This window comes from Miniopterus natalensis, chromosome 11 (assembly GCF_054644295.1).
Source record: "Miniopterus natalensis isolate mMinNat1 chromosome 11, mMinNat1.hap1, whole genome shotgun sequence".
Lineage (NCBI taxonomy): Eukaryota > Metazoa > Chordata > Mammalia > Chiroptera > Miniopteridae > Miniopterus > Miniopterus natalensis.
Window position 1 is genome coordinate 60,659,470 of NC_142091.1, and position 22,201 is coordinate 60,681,670.

The following is a 22,201-nucleotide window of genomic DNA, read 5'->3' on the forward strand; positions in this document are numbered from 1 at the left end:
ATTCATAGTAAGATACAAAACCTCAAAACAACAAGCAAAAGAATGTCTGTGTTTGTGTGCACCAAACAAAAACATACCAATAGGCCCCACTGGCCTAGGCCTTTCCTTTTTGAGGGACCTCTGTCTTATGATGTAAAGGTGGAAGTAGGATTACTCCATATACTTCTTGCATCTTTTGGGGCGCTTTAAAAATCCCCATCCCATAAAGCTAGGAAATGGAAGTGTCCTCAAAGGTTTAGGTTGTCAGTGCCTTGCTGAATTTAACAAACAGAGACGGTTGAACATGTTAAATATTTTATTCACATTGTTTACAAACTGTATCCACCTGGAAAACACATGAATTCAAAAATAGATTATTTTACAGTAATTCACATTTTTTAAAATAAGTTCCTTTTTATTTTTTAAATCCTCACCTGAGGACATGCTGAGAAACAGGGAGAGAGAGAGAAATATCAATGTGAAAGAGAAACATTAATTGATTGCCTCCTGTACATGCCCCAACTGGGATCCGACCCACAACCCAGGTATGTGCCCTGACTGAAAATCAAACTGGCAACGCTCAACCGACTGAGCTACTCCAGCCTGGCTAAAACAAGTTACTTTTGAAGTTAAACTCTTCAAGCATGGGGGTCCTCAGTGGGTAGTGTGTATGGTGCAGTCCTCGCCACATGAAGCTTCCCGCTCTGGTGGTGAAATAGAAGTGGCTTACCTACCAGTGACCCGTGAGAATGGCAATGCGGACTTTAACCCGGGAACATTCAGTGGTATAAATTCACCATCACTATTTTTTGTCAAGAAAATGTGTGTTCTAGAGCTGGATTACATATCAGGTAGGGGGACAAAACACAAGAGACTCATACTTTAATTGGCCATTACTGAGTGGTCAGGACATTTCCGGTTCTATAAAGGTTTAATGGCTTGGCCACGGTCAGAATCAATGAATTACGATTTCATCGTGTTGACAGCTGAGTCGTAGAAACAGCGGTGATTTGGAAGTTGATGTAAGTGTCTTTGCCTGTCTGATGCCCCCCACCGCCAGGAGAAGAGGGGAATACACTCGGCAAGAATAAAGACTGTGCCTAATCTTAGTGTGTTATTTGGGGAGGATGGCCATGGGAGTTTTGCTGAGTGGCCACAAAGATGTTCTGGTTAAGACACTTCCTGTTAACCTATGCTGAACCCAGTGATGTACCAGTTTGATGGCTGAGCTCTTTCACTAGTTTAGAAGCTTTTCTGTGGAACTTGACTTTAACGATTTAAAATCTACAGTATGTTTGTCTTACCCATGTCTCACCCCCTCCTGTTACATGAAGTACAAACGAATCACTTTTTTCCTTTGTGAGTTGCTGCAGTTAAATGTGTGGGAACTTCTGAGCTTTGGGGATGGGAGCGGTGGGTGAGCCTAAAGGCAGAACTGGATCATTTTCTCTGAGGTGCACTCGTGGCACTGGCGGCTGTGGCTCTGCACCTCTCAAATGGGGAAGCAATGTTTGCTCAAGGTACCAGAAAAGGTCACCCCTCCTCCCCTCGGGGGAAAAAAAACACAGAATTTCTTAAGGGTTGCTGCCATCACCCCCAGGTAGACAACACCAACTCTGAATCCAAATGTAAGCTGAGATGTGGAGAAATTTTATCAGCACATTTGCAGGTTTAAAAAAACAAACAAAAACCAAGACTTTCAAATGTCTATTGCAATCTGATTGTTTTAAGAAATCCATAATAGGAGCCAGATGATGGAGCAGATCATAGCTTGTCTTCCTGCCACCCGTGTGCATTTTTTCCAAATTTGTACACTAACCTTCGGTCGACTCGCTCCAGAATTCCTGTTTTATAGTAGTACCTGAGAAAGACAGCAGAAGGGAAACATGGGGCGGGCCTGCAACCCAGGCAAACAACAGAACATAAACACTCTGTCCCTGTTCTTCTCTGGTGACAAGGCCCGTCTTTGGTTGCCCTGGTATTTTCACACCCTGTTATCGACTTACACTTAAACCTTTCCCAGACAGCTTGAGGACTGAACCTCACCAGAATGTGTTGTGTGTGTGTGTGAGCTGCCTGGTTTCAGAGTGAGCCCCGGGGAACACTGCCAAGAATGAAAGGTCCGGCGTGTCCATTTACAAACCATAATCCCACCTGTAACTAAGAACCTCAGTGCTGTCTCATGACCTTTTGATTATCAAGAAAAAAGCTGCAAAAACAATTTAATGTTCTCTGGCTGGCCATTTTACATAACTGCCCAAAGGCTCATGGCATTTCGTGCTATTAACTTACCTCAGAGCTCTGCTCAACTTTTCATATGTCATTCTGTCATTTTTCTTCCTTTGTCCCCACATCTTTGCCAGGGCTTCTGATTTAACCACCCGAAAAATACCCTGTTCTCTATCTTCCCATTCCAGAATACCGCAGTTTTCTTCAGGAGACAGAAGCAGGTCACGCACGAATTCCCACAGATGAGAACTTTGGAGGCCTTTGGAAGGAAAAAAAGTTACTTTTTTTTTTTTAAATTTTAAGAGAGTTGTACAGCTTCTCATTAACCCATGAGAATCGCTGCTCTGTGGGGTTATTTTCTATAGTTATGATGGAATGCCCTGCTGGGAACCTCACTGAACTGTGAAATGTCTCTTGTAGTAAAGCAATCACAAGACACAGACACAGACTAACACTGATGAGCAACGCTGCGGCTCATGGACTTTTCCCCACTATGTGGAACCGCAGAGCAATTCTTAGGGAATTAATGAAATGACCGCCAGTAGTTTTTTCATTCTTCTTTCTGACAGGCAGTGCGGCTGTATTAAGATCCCACACCCACAACTGCCTGGGTGGACCAATCCAGCAATTATATTTTTCACAAAAAGCTGGTATTTCTCTTGTTCCACTCTGTTGTGGCTGAGACTGGTTCTGGAGTCCAGCTGCCTGGGATTGGGTCATAAATCCACCTCTTCCTAGCTCTGTAATTGTAATCTCTCTAGTTACCTTTAAAATGGGGTAATAAGAGTACCTCCTTCATAGCATAGGCTAGAGGGTTATGATTTAATACATGTCAAATGGCCAGAAGCAAGCTCAGCAGACTGATTATGAGCGGGGTGGACCAGGGCAAACAAACCTTCCTTCAACATGGGTAGAACATTGCTTTACTTCCTCAGTTTAATTCTTATAGTACCATTTCCAAGTGAAAAAGGAAGAAATGTGAGTTTGGTAACATTTATAGAAATCATTGCCAATTTCTTTACTACCTCCTTTGGGAAATAACTGGTCCCACTTAAACATTCAGAGCTCATGAAAGTGGGTTACTTTGTCTCGTGAACGGTTTTGAGAAATTAGAACTGAAAAGGGGTATCTCCACACTTACTTGTTCGACTATGGCTGTGACAGTCTTGACTTTTGATACCACCCGTTTTCAAGCAACTGGAGTCAGTATCTGGAATAGAATGATTCACAGCAGTAGGAAGGAATCAGAGGCCACACTCGGGCCTCAGATCGCACCCAATGAGCAAATGCATTGAACACCTTTGTGGTAGAAGACACCATGCTAGGCACTTTGGGGGTGATCAGTAGGTGGGAGATGCAACGATGCCAGAGACTCAGTATTTGTCTTGAAGGAGAATTTGTATCCGACACTGGGGCGATTCGTTCATTTCATTCATGTTTTACCTTGGCCATTAGTCCTTAAATCCCACATGATCAGAGACTAAGTCTGTCTCATTCACTTTTGTATCTCCAGCACGGAGCCCAGAATCTGGCACAGAGCGAAAGCTCTTATGAGGGCATTCAGGCTGTGGGGCACGGGGCGCCTGCCTAAGCCCATAGCACATGGTGCACAGACCTGGCTGCCTGCACTAAAACAATTAAAAATCCTCATTAACCAAATCATCTTGGATCCTCAGTTGATTTCTTGGGACTTTAAGGAGAGAGAAGATAAATCATAAGAAACCAGCCGTCTGCCTGCCGCTCAGCTTGCACCTCTCTGGGAGTCACCATGTACCCTGTCTTCTTTTTGCAGAGGAATGAGCTGAAGTCTGGGAGGAAAGGGGCCTGCCCAGGACCCACACCCTGGTCCCCAGGCCAGAGCCTTTGTGTGGGCTCAGTAACTAATAGCAATCATCATCTTTAAAAATATCAAAGCTACAAAGCTCCCTTTCCTAAACCTTCTCCATCTGCAAAGGCGAAACAGAGAGAGTTAATTTTCAGAATGAACAGGCCATTTGAGGTGCTCCATCACCTTATAATTACATATTCGACCTGCTTAGTGAGCTCAGATTCTTTGCAGACACTATCAACCACAGGCCTCTAATGGTTAGTAATTAGGGTTATTATTGCTAACGGATACCAGCTTTTGGAGCATCTAAGCTGCTGGCACGTGCCAGGCACTTCGTATACATTGTTTCTGGAACTCACATACCATGTTTAGATAGGGAAACTGAGTCTGGGGTAGGCTAGGAAATCATATAGACCCGAGCCCCAAGCTCTGTCCACTACACTTTTCCTGCTGTCTTCTCTTAGTCTGTGGTTGTTTTAGGCCATCAACCTCTCACTGTGGTCCTAAAAAAATGATCCACATGCCCAACAACAGCCTTAGCAGAACCTTGGGCAGCGCAAACTTGGCTACTTACAGTCTTTGATGGTGGCCTTGGTCTCGTCAGCATCGTTAAAGAAGGAGTGACCTGGGAAAGAAAAAGAAACTCGGATCATGCAGTCCTGGTTTCCCCTGGCCAGGCCTGGAGAGGTGCTAGCAAGAAGGGGCATGACTGGCCCTTCTGGGGGATAGTTTTGTTTCACAAGGGATCTTGGAGACCACCTGGCCTTTATAGGGCCACAACCGGAAGGCACTCCTGAGAGGTGACACTCTCTTTGTTTTTAAAGGCCACCTGGAGAGAGCCCCAGGTGTCCCAGTGGCCTCTAAGATTTTCTGAGTGGGCACCGGGGAGTGAGTCCCGGGCTCTGAGCTGGGCTGGGCCGCTGACCCCTGTGAGGCCTTGCCCAGTCACTCAGTCTCCGGGCTCGTGTTCCTCATTCACAACACGTGACAAAAACACCACTGAGCTCCCCTTTGCCTCTACAAGTCTGTGGTCTGTGACTTGGCCTCTAATTCCTTGGGGGTTTGAATGCCTGTTGGGTGCTGGTCAAAGAGGGGAAATGGACATAGGCGGCCACAAAGAATGCAGGCCTCAGGTTGCTTTTCTGAAAAATGGGCGTGCTGGAGGTGAATTAGGAGTTTTAGATCAGGCTTTCATGAAACTGCACAGGCCAAAGGACACCTCCTTTCTGGCTGGGTGCCCACAGTGAGGACTAAGTTGTATTTACTAAGGAGACTGGAACAGGAAAGGCACAGCTGTCACTGTTTATTCCCAGTGCCTTTCTCTGGTTCTGGTCGGCCATGCACCTCAGCTCACTCTGCCCAACGGGCTGCCCGAGAACAGGATGGGGACTGGCTGTGGAAGTCCCCCTCTGCTCTCCACCCTGCCTGCTGACCCATGTCGCATGTTTCTGGATCCTTAAATCCTACTGAACCTACCAAGCCAGACAGCATATTGGGCCCTAGGCCTCCCTTTGGCTCCTCTCCCTGTCAAAGCGTATTTGTTTTGTTCCCTTGTCTGCCAGAGCCCTAGTCTACGGAGTAATATAAGGCCTAAACCAGGTAACAACCAGCTCACCCTATGATTTAAAAAAAAAAATTATCGTTGACAGTATTGCAGATGTTTTCCATAGACACTTTCGAGAATGAAAGATAGCGCTAGTAATAAGCATTCCAGGATAATAGGTGAAAACAAGGCACCCTGGGCAGATGGGGCCGCTGTAAACGCTGGTCACCCTGCATGATTTCAATACACTCCCATTGGCGGAACATTGAAGGAGGAACCTGGGAGTGGAGGGGGCGGTGGAGCCGACGGTTCTCCTGCTCGGCGTGATAACTGCCCTGGTCTAACGTGCCTGAAATTCCACCATTCCGGGTGGCTGTGGGAGTGACCCGGCAGGGGGGGACGGACGGGGGCACCCGGCCCCACTCGGCCCTCCCCAGGCCTGGCCCTGGACGCCGACCTTGTGAGCGGATGTTCTGCAGGATGAAGTACAGGTACTCCCCGCAGAGCCCGGCCGCCTCCACGAACTCCTCCTGCGTCATGCTGCACAGCTGCAGGCCGCTGACGTTGAAGTGGCAGAAGGAGATGCAGTTGGCGTCCAGCTTGTACTGGTCGCAGCAGAACTGCAGCCATTCCCACACGTGGCGCTTAGTCCAGTACTCGGGGTGGACGGACGTCCAGTAGGAGTCGCAGGCTGCACCAGAGGAGAGAGAGGTGAGGTGTGACGCCCCCGAGGAGAGCCTCTGAAGGGCCCCCGTGGGCTGACAGGGGCTCCAGCCCTGGGTGTCCTGCTGGGGCCCAGGTCACTTCTATTCTGCAGTAAAAACCAGAGGGGACTGGATCCTATGGGTGGACTTTAGGGGAGGAGAGGGAATGAGAGGGGTGAGAAACCCAGGCGTGGCTTGGGAATGTCCAGGCCTAGCTTTGGTGCCTAGAAAGAGGGGAATTAGTGGAGATGGAAAGAAGAGGGCCCCTCCGTGATCCAGTTTCAGACAACATGGTGTCAAGAGCATAGGCTTTGGGGCCTAGCAAGCCTGGGCTCAAATCCAGGTTCTGCCACTTTCCACTTGGGCCTTAGAAATTTAAGCCTCAGTGTCCTCATCTGTAAAATGGGGAGAATGTTCCCAACACACAGGGCTGTTCTGCAGTTTGGGGTTAATGTATATAGGCTGCGTGATTCATAGAAAATTATCAATCAGCTCAATAGTTATTAAATGCCTACTGTGTGCCAGGCACCCCTGGAAGCAGCTTTGAGTCCCTCTGCTCTTAAGGACAGTTGGCAGCACTGGCTATTGGTTTGTACACTGCCTCTGGCCATCTTGTGCTGAGAGCCGGAGGCTGGTGAGACATTGCCCAGGATCCAACAGACCTTGGATCCCACAGCAGCATCCTCTGGGGGAAGGGGCAGTGGGGAGTGGGTTGCAGTGTTGTTTTTCTATCCTAAGACCAGTGCCGCTTCCCTCCTTCCGAGGAACCCTGTACACACCCAGACAGAGGTGGGCACCATCCTCTCTGGAAGGGTGGGAGGTGGCCATGTGGGCCTGGGGTGGAGACTGGGTGCTTAACAGCTTCGTCCCAGTGACAGGAGAAACAGAAAGGGTGGCAGACAGGATACAGAAGAGGTGAGGTATCAGGTACTTGGTCAGGCTCTTTGACATAAATAATTCTTGCAATTGCCATGGTATTCATTCACGTGTTCATTCATTCAATAAATGACCTTCAGTTTCCTTATTGGTAAAGTGGGGATATGCTAGCACCTGTATCACAGACTTGTTCTGTGGATTAAATGAGTTAATCTACATAAAAGTACTTAGAACAGAGCCTGGAAGATTTTAATGCTCTTATTAAGATGATCATTGAACACCTACTATATACAAAGCAAGAAACTGTGTGCGAAGGATTCATGGTAAGTAAGAGGCTTGGGCCCTGTTCTCTGGGAGGTCAAAGATGAGGAACCTGAGGGTCGTGGAGGACTTGCCTACGATCCCATAGCCAGTGTGTGGCGGAGCTGGGATTTGAACCCCAGTCTGGACTTGAAAGCCATTACTCTTCCCATTCCATCCCACTGGTCCTCAGGGGCTCGGCCCAGAGAAGAGATGAAACTTGGAGAGAGAGGCAGAGGCAGTCGGAGAGCTAGAGAGTAAGGCCCGAGGAGAAAGGCCGGGAGCGGAGCTGACGCCTGACGGGCTCAGGCTGTGTGCACAGAACGGGTCACTCACGGGTGGTCTGCAGAGCCAAGGGCAGTGAGGCTATTCCCACCTCCCCTTTGAATGCTGCGCCTGCTGCCCCTGACCCCAGGGGAGCTGTGGAGCTTCCAGTCCCAGGCAGGAGCCCTGTCAGGGGTACCCCTCCCCGAGCACCCCCACATCAGCTTCTTAAGTTCCTCAAATCCTCCCAAATAGGCAGGATTGGGCTATTTCAAAAGAAGGAAACTGAAACTCCCTCTAAAACTCAGAGCCCTACCAGAAATTTATTTTCCTCCCCTAGCGTGGATTGAGGGGCAGTCAAACTTCAACAATAGACTTGTTTAAATTTACTTAATAATTTTAATCTGAATTCTGTATGTGTCAGGGCTGAATTCTCTATGAGTTCACAGTGGGCCAGGGTGGCTGAGGCCCATGCCATGGCCTCTACCCGGTGGGTGACAGGAGCCAGGGGCTGGTGTGGCTCCCTGGCCGCTGGCTGCAGTTGGCCGACCGGCCAGCGGGGGGCGCCGCGTGGCCAGCAGGGCCTGCTGGGGAACTAGTGCTGACCTTGCTGAGTCTGAGTCTGCTGTGCGCTTTCCTCTGCTGATTTCCGACTTGAGTAAAACCTAAGAAAGTCCCTTTACTCTCCTGGTCTCTGATGTGACTTTCTTGCACCCTTGGTCCCGGGCTGAGACCTGGCGCAGGTGGCCGTCGGCCCTGCGGTGGAGGGCACCGCTTCTTTCTCGTCATGGAAAGGTGGCTCCGCGTCGCCACCTCCTCCCCTCTGCGCTTCCAGCCCCTCGTGATTTTCTTTGGCATCTGAAGAGGGCAGTGTTGTTTCTGGAAGCCCAGAGGGCCTGAAGGATTCGGAGAAGGGCCCGGTGGGGGCGGGGTGGGCGCTGACACCGGGAGGCGGTGCTGGCACAGGCCCCCTGCCCCTGGGCGCTCTCTTTGAATCTTGCCCACAGAGCGGGCTTTGTGCGCGGCTCCGGCCCCTGGAGGGAAGCGCTCCCCTCCCCCGACAGGCCTTCCGACGCCTCCCGAGCCGAGAAGAAAACGCCTGTTCTCAGCGCCAGGGGGCGCGTCTGGGTCGTGGTGTGTCTCCCAGGTCCTGACTTGCACTAGTGGGGGCCGCAGGGTGAGGCTGGCAGAGGGGAGAGGCCCCCTGCAGCCGGGACTCCCTGGGGACTGCGTCCTGGCTCAGCTCCTTCCCACTCGGCTTCCCTTGCTTAGCAGGAGGGCCCATCTACCTTTCTTCTAACTAATTCCTGCTCATCCTCAAGACCACAGCTCACACCCCACTCTCAGCCAGGCTCCCCCTCCCTGCACAGCCCCCCTCAGGTGCCCTTCTCACCAGGATTCACAGCTGCCCGGGACCCTCTCCAGACCCTGAGCTCCAGGAGGCGAGGCCACCTCTATGCTTTGCTGGCCCAGGACCAGAAGTGCTTGGAGCCTGGCCTAGCCCCCAGTGGGTGCTCAGTGAGGGTCCCTGACTGGCTGAATGACCCACGATTATCATCTCCACCTTAGAGGTGGAGAGGTGGTGTGGCTCCAATAGAGCCGCACAGTTAGTCAGTACAGGAGTTAGGCCCCACCTCAACTCTTAGCCCTTTGGATGTGGGAATTTTGCATCATGTCACTCTGGGTGAGGAAGACCAAGCTGGATACACATCTTGAAGACTAAAAAAATTCGGATGAAGGCAGATATATATATATGTGTGTATATATATGTACTTATACCTATATATATATAATATAGGTTTGAAAAATCAGAAAACGTGTGGAGAGAGTAATGATGACAATATTTGCAACCCTAGTGAAGGACTTTGAAGAAGACCCTTTTGTTACTCAGAAGAGATGAACTCAGGACAAAAGAAAAACAGAAAGGGTAATATACTCACAGAATATGTTATCTTTAATAAGTTGTATTGTCTGAAAATATAAAGTGATCTCCTTAATACATCTACCATTCATAAAATAATCTAAATTTTTTGGAGAAGCTGAGGTAGGGGGCCCTTCTGCGTACGTCTCCCGGTTGGAGGTGGGTAGCATCCAGTGCCTGGTAGGCTTAATCCGAATGGACACAGGCCACCACTGACACAGGCTCGCCAGCTCCTTTGAAGTCAGAAGGGGGTCAGGACAGTTGTTTAGGGGCCAGCTGCTTTGGGAAGAACTAAGGAACTAAAAGGGACAATTCTGGAGGAATTCTGACAAGTGATGTGATAACCTGAGATGCACTTGCATTTAGAAGGAGAACTTGGGGCTTTTAGAGCTGGATTGGCACGCTCAAATCCCATGGAGCCAACAGGTAATGTCCATGCCGGAAGGGGCCCCAGCTGGGGAAGCTGAGAACAGGAAAGTTCAGGCCAAGTGGACAGTTGTTGCCCAACTCCACCTCGCCATTGCCATGCGGGAAGGTGGGCCCTGTGTGGCCAGATTGCTATGTGAAATCTCATGATATTTTAAGTGCTGGCAAGTTATTGAATTTTTAAGAAACACTCTGAAGGCTAATTAAAACTCTTTCACAGGCTGTACCCTCCTGGAAGTCACTTTGTGACGGAGAACGTCACATGCTTTTAGATAGTTGTCTCCTTTGAGATTATTGTTTAGAGTGGGCCTGCTAAGAGTTTAAATTTTTTAAGTTAAATAGTGTTTTCTTCTAATTAACACTTATTTGGAAAAAAGCAGCACTGCTTTGCCGGGAGTTGAGGTGAAGGTATGAGATGGCTTCCCCTCTGTAGTTCCACAAGGCAGCTTGAAAAATCCCTGCTCTAGAACGTGAAACCAGGGCTCCTGCTATTTGGGTTACCCCTAAAAGTGGAAAAGGTACGTGGTCTCACACTTAGTGGTCCTGCCTTCTTGGGTTTCATCTGAGAGATAGGAATAACAGGACTTCCTTCACCTGCTCTTGAAAGAATTGAGTGAGTCAAAACATAAAAAGCATTTAGAACAGGGCACGCATGTAGTAAATGCTCATTAAATACCACCCACTTATACTTGTTAATATTGGGGCTACCCATGCCACTACTTTAATTGCATTTCCTCAGATACTTCTAACATGTTCTCTCTCTCTCTTTCTCTCTCTCTCTCTGTGTTTGTATACGTGTAGGCCAGCACCTTTGTACCCTTCAGAGCTTCAGGTTCATTTTCTTTATGAAATAAGGATATTACGTTATTATCCAGGATAATTTGTCCATGCACTGCTACCATGAGTAAGGTGGCCAGTGCTGTTCAAAATATGGGGACACAGGTGAGTCTGTGTGACTTTGTAAATGCTTCATGATCAGGAAATCCTCCAGACCCATGCTTCTGACACTGGAGTGGAAGGGCAAGGGCTAAGTCCCCAGGTGGACAGCGGGTGATGGGTGAGAAAGCCACATGGCAATGCCTGTGCATCTTTAGGGAAACGCCAGGGGGTGGTTCCATTAATCTTCCACCTCCACTTTTTGTTATGGACATTTGCTGTCTTCTCAGTTTTATGCAAGTCCCCTCGCCATCTCCTCCAACTGGATTGCTACCCCTACGCTCTTTCTATATAGAAATTTTGGAGCCAACACTGTTCATTTTCTTGGAGCTCACTTGAAGCAAGAATTTTTGGGGCGATTTTGACTCTTGAAAAATTACAACAAAATAGTTATGCAGCAGAATGCAAAATCTGTGGATTGTAAAAGTAGTTTGAGCTTAGAGTTTTGATTTACGTTCCTAGATTCTCTGCAGGAGAGCTTGACCTTTCTCCTCTGCTGATCGGGGAGCATGGATGGGAAAGTTTGTGAAGCTACATGAACCTTCAGGATTTTCGTTCCCATTCTCCATTCTAGGCTTCTAGACCTGGAGAGAAAGGGACCTTCCCACAGGAGTTGTAGGACTGTAGAGTCACTGAGCTTGGGCTGTGGAGATGGACCTTCCTAAGTTGCAATCCTGGCTCTTCAAGTTATTAGCTGTGAAATCCTAACAAGGTGTCCTAACCTCCGTGGACCTCAGCTTCCTTCATTTGTGAAGCGAAGTAATAATAGTGCCTACCTCTTAGAAGTTTGCTGTGGAAAGGAAAAAAATGAAGACTGTAAAGAATTTAGCTCAGTTAATCTGGACGTTAGTAAGCTTTCGGTGTTATTAGTTGTTATTTTGGGACTACATTTATTCTCAGGGGAAGGAGGCCTTTCCTGCTGGGACCTCAGTCTAGGAGGGACAACCAGAACAAGGCGAGCCCAGGGACTGGCGAGGGGGAGACAGGCAGTCTGGATCACAGGAGGCCGAGTTAGACAGCCGGACTGTAATTAGCATGATTTATGAGCACAGGGAGTTGGGGAAGTTTCTTGCCCAGGGCAGCCGGTGAGTGAACTGGGTAACTCGGGCACCATCAATTGCGGCTTTGTCACTGAAAGGAAGGACTTTATGAGGGGAAACCTGAAATGATAAATTGCTTCCAGGTTTCCTCCCAGAGGCGGTCTAGCCCCATCCAATAGCCCTTCTTGGCTTTCCTTCCAAGCCCATGGAATGATTTAGACCAGGAGAGGGGGGAAAAAAAGGAAGAAAAGAAAAGCCTAAGCAGTGTAGAGAAAAGAGGAGAAGAGATGGCTGGGAATCAGCAAAGGGCTGTGGCCGGGGTGTGTGGAGTTAGGCAGGGGTGGAGGGCACCAAGCCTGAGTGGTCCTGGGGCCACGGCTGCTCAGAAGGCTCACACTTGTGCAGGACAGGCAAGCACTGGCAAATGTGAGGCCTCTCCCGGGGGTGTCCTGGGGCATGACCACTGCCACAGGGCTCACCTTAGCCTTCCCAGTGATTTTGTATTTATCTGCTTTTGATTTAGAAACTCTCACTCTTTCTTTTGCACGTGCTCTCACACTTCTATACCCAGCCCACGAATCTTGCTTAGAAAAGCCCACATGGGGCCCAGATGCCTCTTTTCTCTGATGGTCTGGCTGTTAATACCCAAGACCAGTGAGTTTTGCACCTTTTTTCTTCAAATAATCTCTCTCACTGTGTAATAACAGCTAACGTGTTTGTTGAGTGCTTAGCATGTGCCAGTTGCTGCTGCTCTCCGAGTGTTCTCATGCTATCCTCGGTACAATGCTGTGAGGTCCTACATCATGTTACCCATTCTACAAAGTAGATGAAGGAAGGAAGGCACAGAAGGGTGAAGTCCTTTCTCAAGGTCACACACGAGTAAGAGGCAGAGCTAAGAGTGGGTCACAGAGGTATCTTCCAGCTCCTGCAGCCCTGCCCTGATAACCACTATACTGTACTGTCTTCAGAATTAAACTGTGGGAGCCTTGCTGGAGGGAGAGGAGGGGGCTGGAGGCTGGCCTTCTCCACTGTCCCTCCAGGTTGCCAAGGACCCTCCCAGGAACCCCTGGAGCTGCCCAATCTAGAAACTTCTGCTGCAGAGAATAATCGAGATTCCAAAGCAAAGGGGGCACCACATGTGGGTGTGGTAACCACGGGAGTGTGTGTGTGTGCATGTGCGTGCGAACATGTGTATATCCGTGTGTGTGTGTGTGTGTGTGTGTGTGTGTGTGTGTGTGTAGGTTGAAGATGGAGCTCCAGAAAGTACGGGTGAGGCCAGGATACTTCATGACTCCTTAGATGCTTGGCTGCTCGAACTTGATTGGAGAAATTACCTTTTAAAAATATCATATGCTTATAACATATATGCAGCCCCCCCTTTGATAAATTTTTCCAGTGGTTGTAATTCTTTATTTTAAGAGTTGAAGGGAGGGCCAGGGTGAGTTAGTGAAATCCGAGAGTATTTTGCAAGCTGACTGTCCAGCCCCAGCCTGCAGGGCAGCCAGGCCAGAAGTCCCCCTTCAAAGAGCAGGTCACCTTTGCGGTTAGCGCCCACTCAGCCGCTCCCTGCCGAAGCCTAAAGGTGGTGAAAACAGCTGGGCTTCCTCGCGAGGCTGAGCGCCCCTCCCTGCCCTCGCGGAGACATCACTGGCCTAGTGGGCACTTCATTTCTGTCTCCCTTTCTCTCCATTTGGTCTCAAAGTATCTAAGCTGTCAAAAATTCTAAATTGGAAAGGTTGAGGCCTGTGTCGCTTTTGTTCAATATGAAAAATGAAGAGGGGAGAGAGAAAGCTGTTTTCCCATGAACAGGGAGTCGTCTGCTGTTTCTGGCTACGGTGAGCACCTACCGAGTGCCAGGGGTTCTGCTGCCCACTTGATAGGTGGAATCTGCCATCTGCTGTCCTTCCTCCCAGCTCCAGGAGGCAGGTGAGGTTCCAGCTGGGAAAGTGTGTCCCAGCAATGTTAGACAAGACCTGCCCAAGGCCATGGGGCTGGCCTGGAACAACTCCAAATTCAAGATGGAATTTCCTTCGAGGCAGGAGAAACATCTCAGAGCCTGCTGACCACTGACACGCAAAGTGTGCAGAGCCGTGGCCAGAGGTGAAGCTGACCGTCTCCTGACACATCGCTGTCAGTGGGGACTTTTGCAGACACTCAAACTGGTGTGTCATCTCTCTGGGTGAGAAAAAGGCAGAAGGCACCCCCGAGCCATCCTCTCACAGATGGGGCTCTGAGGAGAGCTGGAACCTAGGAGGCTCACCTAGTCCAGGAGCTCTCTGGGACTAGCCAGCCTCGACTTTGGGAGGCCACAGACACTCAGCTGAGATCCGGAGAAGCAGGTGGCAAGTCAAAAGCCCGACTCCTCCCTCGGGGGATATTAGGAAGCTGGATCCCTCCATGAGGCCAATTTCCGTTGGCCTCATGCCTTGCTGGGGATTTCTATTCTTTCAATGGGTGATGGAGGAAGAAGGCTGCATCTGTGTTACTGTCTGATGCAGGAATCAGAGAAGCTTCTAGAAGGGATCCTAGCAATGACCTGGTTCAACCTCTCATTGCACTGATGGAAATGAAGAGGCCTTGGACAGGAGAAAGCAGTGTCTCTGTATCTAAGGCTACTGGACTTAAGCCACATTGGCAATCCTAGTGGCAATCACTTAGATTAACTCTTTTTAAAAAACTATGGTAAAATATTCATAATGTAAAATCTACCATTTTAACACTTTTTAAATGTCCAGTTTAGTGGCATTAAGTACATTCACACTGTTGAACAGCCATCACCACTATTGATCTCTAGAACTTTTTCACCTTCCCCAATCAAAACAAATCCTTCATTTTTAAACACCTATGTGTGCTTATCATGTGCCTGTGGCCCAAACATTTCACTAATCTGCGAGGTGGGCATTATTACTGTCTCCATTTTACAGATGAGAAAACTGAGGCATGAGAGGCTTAGATGGTGTCAAAGCCAGACACCGCATTTACGGTGCCTGGCTCCAAAGTGCAAGCTCTTGAGGACTGCAGAAGCTGCTGGTCCTGGGCCTGCGACATCTCATGGGTCAGCAGTTGAGGCCATTCCCTCCCACTTTCCTCCAATTGCCACCCTGCAGAACAGGCAGGAAGAGGGGGCTCCTGGATGGCAGGTCTGGGATAGGTGTGTGTGGAGAGGACCAGGAGCTGGGCCCACCATGGTGCCACCCATGGGGAGGGGATGGGGGCATGAAAGCCTTCATTTTCCTCCTTCAAATTTAGCTTCTTAATCAAACACTGAGGGGAGAAAATCAAACACATTTCTCATTGTCTTTCTGGGAAATGAGGTGCTTCTTACGCCCAATAGAGAATTGTGATATGTATCTGAATGAACTGAGTTCTAATGCAATTACCTGGACCCTTCAGCCCAGGGTGCAAGATGTGCTGTGTGCACGTGTGTGCATGGGGCAGAGGTGGGAAGTGGGTGCAGGACTGAATTACGCAGGCAAGTGCCTCAAGGCTGTCTGTGCAGCCCTGGCGCCTGGCCTGGAGGCAGGGGCCCCTTGTGGTGGCGGACATTTCACAGCATCCTCGGAGGCCTGGCCTCTCCTGGACTCCTCCCTCAGGGAGTGTTGCCTCCTGACCCTGTCTCCTGACCCTGAGGCTGGACCTGCCAGGCTGGGGTGCATGGAGTTAAGGCTCTGTGAGGACTGACGGTGGATTAGCAATTGCATCACCGCCCTCCCGCAGGGTGTGCACCTGCCTTGCTAGCAGTCAGCCAGGTTTGCTGGGATGTGCAGTCACCTAAGCACCTGGGGACAGAGGCCCTTTGAGGGTTTCTGGGGCAAAGCTCAGCTGGCCTCCCTTTGGTGTGGGATTTGCACAAGGCCCTGTGCTTGCTTCTCAGGTGGGGAAAACTGGGCCCAGTCAGGAGGAAGGGTGGGAGAACAGCCTGGGGGACAATGGCAGGACTCACATTTGCTGAGCACTTGCTTGTGCCAAGCTATGCATTTTACACATGTTGGCTCCCTTGATCCTTACAGTAGCTCTCACCATCCCTGCTTTAGGGATACAGAGATAGAATCTCAGAGAATAACAATAGTATTAATAGCAACAACCCAGAATTACATCATTGATAAGCTGACCATGTGGGCTAGTTAAGAAGAGTACAGGTTCTCAAGTCAATGTGCATGAAACTCAACAAACTGTGAGACCTTGGGCAAGTCATTTAACCTCTCTGTGCCTCAGTTTCTTCATCTCTAAAGTGGGAATCATAATTGTTCATTTCTCATAAGGCTTCTCTAAGCATGAGACTGATGCTTGGGGCAGGGTCTGGCGCATAGCTAGTGTTCTGAAAATGTTAGCTAGAACCATGAGAACGGAGCAATCATAGCGCGCTAGGCTCTGGGTTAAAGGTTTCTTTCTACTCCACTGTTTAAATATAACTCCAAGAGACTGGTATTATCATCGCACTTTATCGGATAGCAAATGAGGCTCAGAGAGGTGAGCAGAGCCCCCGAGGCCACAGAGCTAGGCAGGTTGAGGTGAGGTCCCAGTGCTTTCCTCTCTGCAGAAGCTGCCCTTCCTGCCACCCACGCTCCCCTTGGCCATCTGCCCTGGACACTGGTGAGAGCTGGCATTTTCAGGCCCCTAGGGTGGCCTTGTCCCGGGCCCGAGGCCAGCACCACCTCTTGCCCCAGCCCATCCCAGCTCAGGTGTGCGTCTCCAGGTGTGTGTACCTGTCTGATGTTCGAAGGCAGGATAATACTCTTCACTGTTGAACAGATCAGTCCACGACATCAGGGGGTCGCAGAAGGACGTGTTGGGCAGGAAGGTGCTGTGTGTCACCGAGTCCAACATCACCCTGCAACGACGAGAGAGGCTGTGAGGATGGTGGTGACCTCTGGAAACCACACTGCAGGTCCCCCGGTGGGCCACATCGGTTTCAACAATGACAGAAAACACAAATGGGGGCAGCTTCCCAGGAGCCAGGCATCCCTCTAAGTGCTTTCCACAGTCCTGTCCCATCCCGTGAGGTTTGTACATCTATCCCCATTTCATAGATGAGGAGACTAAGGCAGAGAGGTTGAGACAGTTGCCCACATAATGTGGCCCGTAAGTGACAAAATTGGGATTTGAGGGTGGGGCTCTTATAATGCAATACTACCTCTTTTGTTACTTCTATTCATTCACCCCTGACCTCTGAACTCTGGCTTATCATGTCTAACAGTATGCTTCTGAAAACAGGGCCAGAGTTGCTACCAGTGAGTTTACCCACAGACCCTTATCTACCATTCCAAAATCCGAGAGCTCTGACACCAAAAGTGTGTGTGCGTGTCTTTGGTGCAAACTTGTTCCTCAGCAAAAAAACAGTTTTGAACTGATGTTATATAGTTTTATATACTGTCATATAAAGGTTACATCTCTCTCTCTATATAAACTGTATGCTATACATATACATATACAGATTATGTATACACGATGCACTATACATAAACATATAAACTGTATATATGCTGTGCAGTTTGTAACTATCGTTACAGTTTTATTTATTCTACCTGAGTGAATGTTCGTGTGACATTCTGCAGGAACATCAATGCGGTTAAGCAGGACTGGAAGAAACACCCGGCAAGGGGTAGTATTAGTATTCTGCTTATACGCCGCGTAACCTTCCTGATACCTGAAGAACTGTGACTTCTGCAGCACACCCAGCCCCAGGGCCTTGGATATGATTGTGACACACACTCAGTTGTTTTGGACTCTGTGCTGAGCGCCTCGGTATTTATGTTCATTGCTCATGGGCTCCTCAGAGCGAGCGGTCTGAGGCTGGTTCTGGTAGCGGCTCTTTTCCACAGATGAGGAGTGGACACGTTGACATTCCATTGAACACACCCAAGCCACCCAGCTGGCAGGTGATGGAGTCTGGGGACAACTCAGGTTTGCGTGTGTGAAGTCCTGATCCTGGCGGCTGTGCTCTAATCCCTGCTCGAACTGGCAGGTGGGACACTGGGGAGAAGGTGTGTGGTCGAGGCTAGGAAAGGGGCAGAAGAGAGGGGCTAGGGCCCCCACTCTCGGACACTCTTGCCCGTCAGTCTCATCATTCAAGTTTCTCTTTGCTGATTCCCATATTCCCACAATTCAGACAAAAAACAATTCATACGTGGTGTATTAAAAAAATCTGTTTGCCCAACTTCTCTTTTCTTATTATTGAAGTAATGTTGACAAGGTAAGGTGTTTCCACCCCCATTTTGCAAAGGGGACATTGCAGCTCAAGATCACATAGCTGGTAAGTGTCAGAGCAAAGACTGGGTTCTGGGTCTTGGGATATTAAGCACATGGAATTTTAAGACTGTCAGGAGCTTATCAATCATCTAGGCCAGTGTTTCCCGACTTCAGTCATTTGCCTACCATCACCATAATTTACTTAATACATTAAATAAAATCTACTCCCTTTTTGTTTGAACATAAATACATTTATTAAAAGGGAAAACTTTATATCACCTCTATAAATGAAAAGTCAGTATTTCTGGACATATGTAAAAATGAAGACACAAGCACTTAAATAAAAATTGTTCATCCATTTATCACCTGAGTCAGAGGTTAGCAAAATACAACAGGACCAATCCAGTTCACCACCTGTTTTTGAATGGCTTGCAGCTAAAAATGATTTTACATTTTTAAATGGTTACATATTAAATGGTTATGTAGGTACCTACACAATATCCTTGGTTTTGCCTTTTGGCCCACAAATCCTAAAATATTTACTCTCTGACTCTTTAAGTAAGAGTTTGCCTACCCTTGACCAGATTCATCTCATGTAAGTATCGTGAGTGGTGTGAGTACCATGTGTCGGAAAGTGCTGAGTTAGTCCCACCCCTTCCCCGCTCTGTCATTCTAGAATTGAGAAACTTAAGGCCCAGGGAATTTGTCATAAGGTCACAGAGCCAGCTGGTGGCAATGTTACATTGCATGTAGAAAGTTCTTCAGTTCTCTGACTAGGGGCCCATCAGTGACCCTTTCTAAAAACACAGTCACATTGCCCATAGGTACATCCCAGGCACACTCACGTATTGAGTAGGACCTCAGTACTGAGAGGGGCAGGGATCTTGTGGTTCCAGAACCAAAGACCAATTCTTTGGGGGTGTTTGCAAATCTATCATCATCAAATGTTCACGAGAACCAGGCTCCTGACATAAACAAGTAAGTTCAAATTCTCACACGCAGGCACCCTTTCTGTGCCGTCAACGAAGAGTCACCAGACCCCACGGGGAACCTCCTACCTGATGCCCACAGAGGGTTAATGTTCCGGGCGGATTATCGTGTTCATGGATCTCCCCCTGGGAGCCATATCACACAGAGGTCAAGGCTGCCTGCGTTCGGGCTCTGATTTTCCCATGGATTGGCTGGTTTTATATCCTGAACAGCAGGCAGGATGAAAAGGGATAGGGGTAGGAGGTTATGAGAAAGGAAAGAGCCCCTGGAGCCTCAACCCCTTCCACTTTCTGGAATCCACATCAGGGAAGTTCCCCTAAGTGAGAGCTCAGGGTAAAAAGGCCCCTGCCCTTCTGGGCCAGAGGCTCAGAAAACCGAGGCAGAGGATGGGGATCCTCTGACGTGACCTTCCTGGGGGGTTCAGAGAAAGGACAGATGGGTTCCACGTGGAAGAACAGAGGAAACCGTCCCAGGGCTTCAATGTCAGCTAGAAATCCTCCAGACGCAGAACACGACAGCGGGAGTGAGCGCTCCTTCATCTACACCTGACAAACAGCTCTCAAAAGTCGATTGGTAAATTCAATTTGGTCATATAAAAATTAGGAATATTTTTGATCAATAGGATATTTGCCTCCTTTAAGGATTTTTTTCCCCCTACACGGGTCCACTCACTTGCTCTGTAATCTCACTAGTTTTGCACACAGGGCTGTGTCTGATTCCCTTTGGTAATTCCTTCTATGGCCAACTGTATCCATTACGTTTTCTTAAAGGGCTCTCTCAGGGGAACACCGTGCTATTTTTCTTTTGTAATCATTTCTTGATTTTTGGGAAAATGTCTTTTATAAAAGCAGCAGAAGTTTTTTTTTTGCTCTGGCAGGAGGAGGGGGTTTTATTAACCCTGGGATCTCCACAAAAGACCTTGGCCACTTAGCCAGCATGCTCTAGGCGTGAGAGTTCAGGAACAATGGGTGCCTTATATCCAATAGCTCAGCTTCCTAGGCCCTCTAGGGTCCTTGCGATAATTGAACATTTTAGCTCTTAAGATTTCTTTTTTTATAATTTTTAAAATCCTCACCTGAGGATACGCTTATTGATTTTAGAGAGAGAGACAAAGAGAGAGAGAGAAACATTGATGTGAGAGAGAAACATTGATTTGTTGTCTCCTGTATGTACTCTGACCAGGGGTTGAACCCACAACCTAGGCATGTGCCCTGACTGTGAATTAAACCAGAAGCCTTTTTTTTATGGGTGTGTGTTTGTGTGTGTGTATGGGACGACACTCCAACCAACTGAGCCACCCAGCCAGGGTTCTTAAGATTAATGTAGGTGGAACAGGGTGGGTAAGTAGAAACAGCTGTCTGGAGACCCATTTCTCAGCGAGGAAACTGAGGACCAGCTATAGGTAGGCCCAGGCCTGAAGTTAACCCATACATTCCCAAAGGGGGGTGGCATTGACCCAGAGGGGAAAAAATGGCTTCTTGAGGGGTCAAAAAATCTTAGATGGTATTATGTTTCATGACTCTCCAAAGGGCCACAGTTCATTACAGTTTACAGTATTTCTATGGTATTAACATTTCATGGGGGGGAGAGACGATTAAGAAAAAATTATCTAAAAAAGCCCCTTAGTAGGGGCCATAATGAAAAAGTGGCTGAGTAGCATTGGGTTAGGCCTAGAGTCAGCAGCAGGAGAAGAGGGGGATACGTAGGGAGGGTCCTAGGCCTACTGTTCCAGCCACACATTTTTGTTTTTTGAGAGGCTGGCTGGTTTGTCATCTTGGAAAGAGCACTGGGCTGGGAGTCAGGACTCTGCCTCTTGCACCTCTCCAAGCCTTGGTTCCTCATCTACTAAAAGAACACACTGGCGAGGCGGACTCCAAGCTGTGCCCCAGCTCCACGATTTTCTTCAGCACCCACCTGACTGGGTCAACACACCCAAACAAGGGCACACACCCACGTAGGCATAGATGTTGGTTATATTTGGATATTTTGGTCAAGTATGCTCACCAGACCACTACAAACAGGGGTTAAACTTCTTTCCTCTTCTCCCTTTTCTCCTATGCCCACTACTTTCAGCAGTGGACTCTGGATATTCTCGGCCTGGTTAGCCAGGCCCCTTAAGCACTCCGGCTCCTCACTCACTGCCCATCACCAGACCCACAGCTGTTACATCTGTTTCCCCCGCATGTCACCATTCTAGCTGCCCTGCCCATCACCAGACCCACAGCTGCTAGATCAGTTTCTCCCACGTCATCACCATTCTAGCTGCCTCAAAAGTAGGGAAAGTTCAAGCACAATCCACACAAGAGGGCGGACTCAGGTGGGTTTCCTTTCATGCACGAGAAAGGCTGGCTGAAGGTACCTTTCAAAATGAGACAGCGATGGCATAGAGGCTGAGGTCCCTGCTGACTCCAGGGGCTTCCTCCCCCTTCTGAGAGCCGGCTCACTCACCAAGTGTGCACAGGGAGGGTCCGCACAGTCAGAGGGACAGGCCTGTGGGCTTCTCGCCCGGCACGAGTCAGAGGCAGCAGTCACAGGTGTGGTGCCCATGGCCTGCGCAACCAGGCACCTCTGCTCAGCCTCCCAGAGAGAGAGGGGAAGGAGCAAACCACCCAGCCTTGGCCAGTTTGTCCAAGGAGGAAAATTCCTTCCTGACCCTGGCAGAGATCATCAACTCCACTCTGGGCATGTGACCAAAAATTCTACCCAATTAAGCATCAATGCATTGGCTGTTTATGCACCAAAACATCACCAGGCAGAACCAGGCCGTCAGGATATAAGCCAAGGGAAAGGGGGTCGAGAAGGGCCTTCACTGATCTCACCATGTGAGCAGTCTCCTTGGGGAGGAAAATGGTTTTCCTCCTCCGAGGCTTCAGTGACACCAGAACGTACCGGGTCCCAAGCCCTGTGTGCAAGGCACGGTCAATTTCCCACTCCTTGGATGTCCCTAGGAAGGGACACACGAAGGGGAATCCAGTG

The 22,201-nt window shown here is 48.9% G+C and overlaps 1 protein-coding gene across 2 annotated transcripts; it reads right to left on the reverse strand.

Annotated features, from left to right (window-relative positions):
• Positions 1-1,708: 1,708 nt before the first annotated feature.
• ELF5 (E74 like ETS transcription factor 5) lies at positions 1,709-21,772 on the reverse strand. 2 transcript variants are annotated; one of them, XM_087822357.1, is made up of 7 exons: positions 21,585-21,772; positions 16,753-16,877; positions 6,037-6,270; positions 4,611-4,661; positions 3,350-3,418; positions 2,272-2,467; positions 1,709-1,840 (listed from the first exon to the last, which is right to left on the reverse strand). In XM_087822357.1, the coding sequence occupies exons 1-7, from the start codon at positions 21,770-21,772 to the stop codon at positions 1,744-1,746; spliced, it is 960 nt and encodes a 319-aa protein (XP_087678483.1). In that variant the 3' UTR covers positions 1,709-1,743. The 2 variants fall into 2 exon arrangements, with proteins under 2 accessions (XP_087678483.1, XP_016061628.2); XM_016206142.2 differs by lacking the exons at positions 4,611-4,661; positions 6,037-6,270; positions 21,585-21,772 and having other exon boundaries at positions 16,753-16,873.
• Between the last annotated feature and the right edge of the window lie 429 nt (positions 21,773-22,201).

Excerpts from the sequence above, each read along its gene's own strand:
- ELF5 (XM_087822357.1), bottom strand. The coding sequence starts at position 21,772 with ATGGGCACCACACCTGTGACTGCTGCCTCTGACTCGTGCCGGGCGAGA. Across the intron at positions 3,419-4,610 it reads CAAGGCCACCATCAAAGACT|ATACTGACTCCAGTTGCTTG; the intron begins GTAAGTAGCCAA and ends ATTCTATTCCAG. Across the intron at positions 2,468-3,349 it reads TCACAGCCATAGTCGAACAA|GCCTCCAAAGTTCTCATCTG; the intron begins GTAAGTGTGGAG and ends TTCCTTCCAAAG.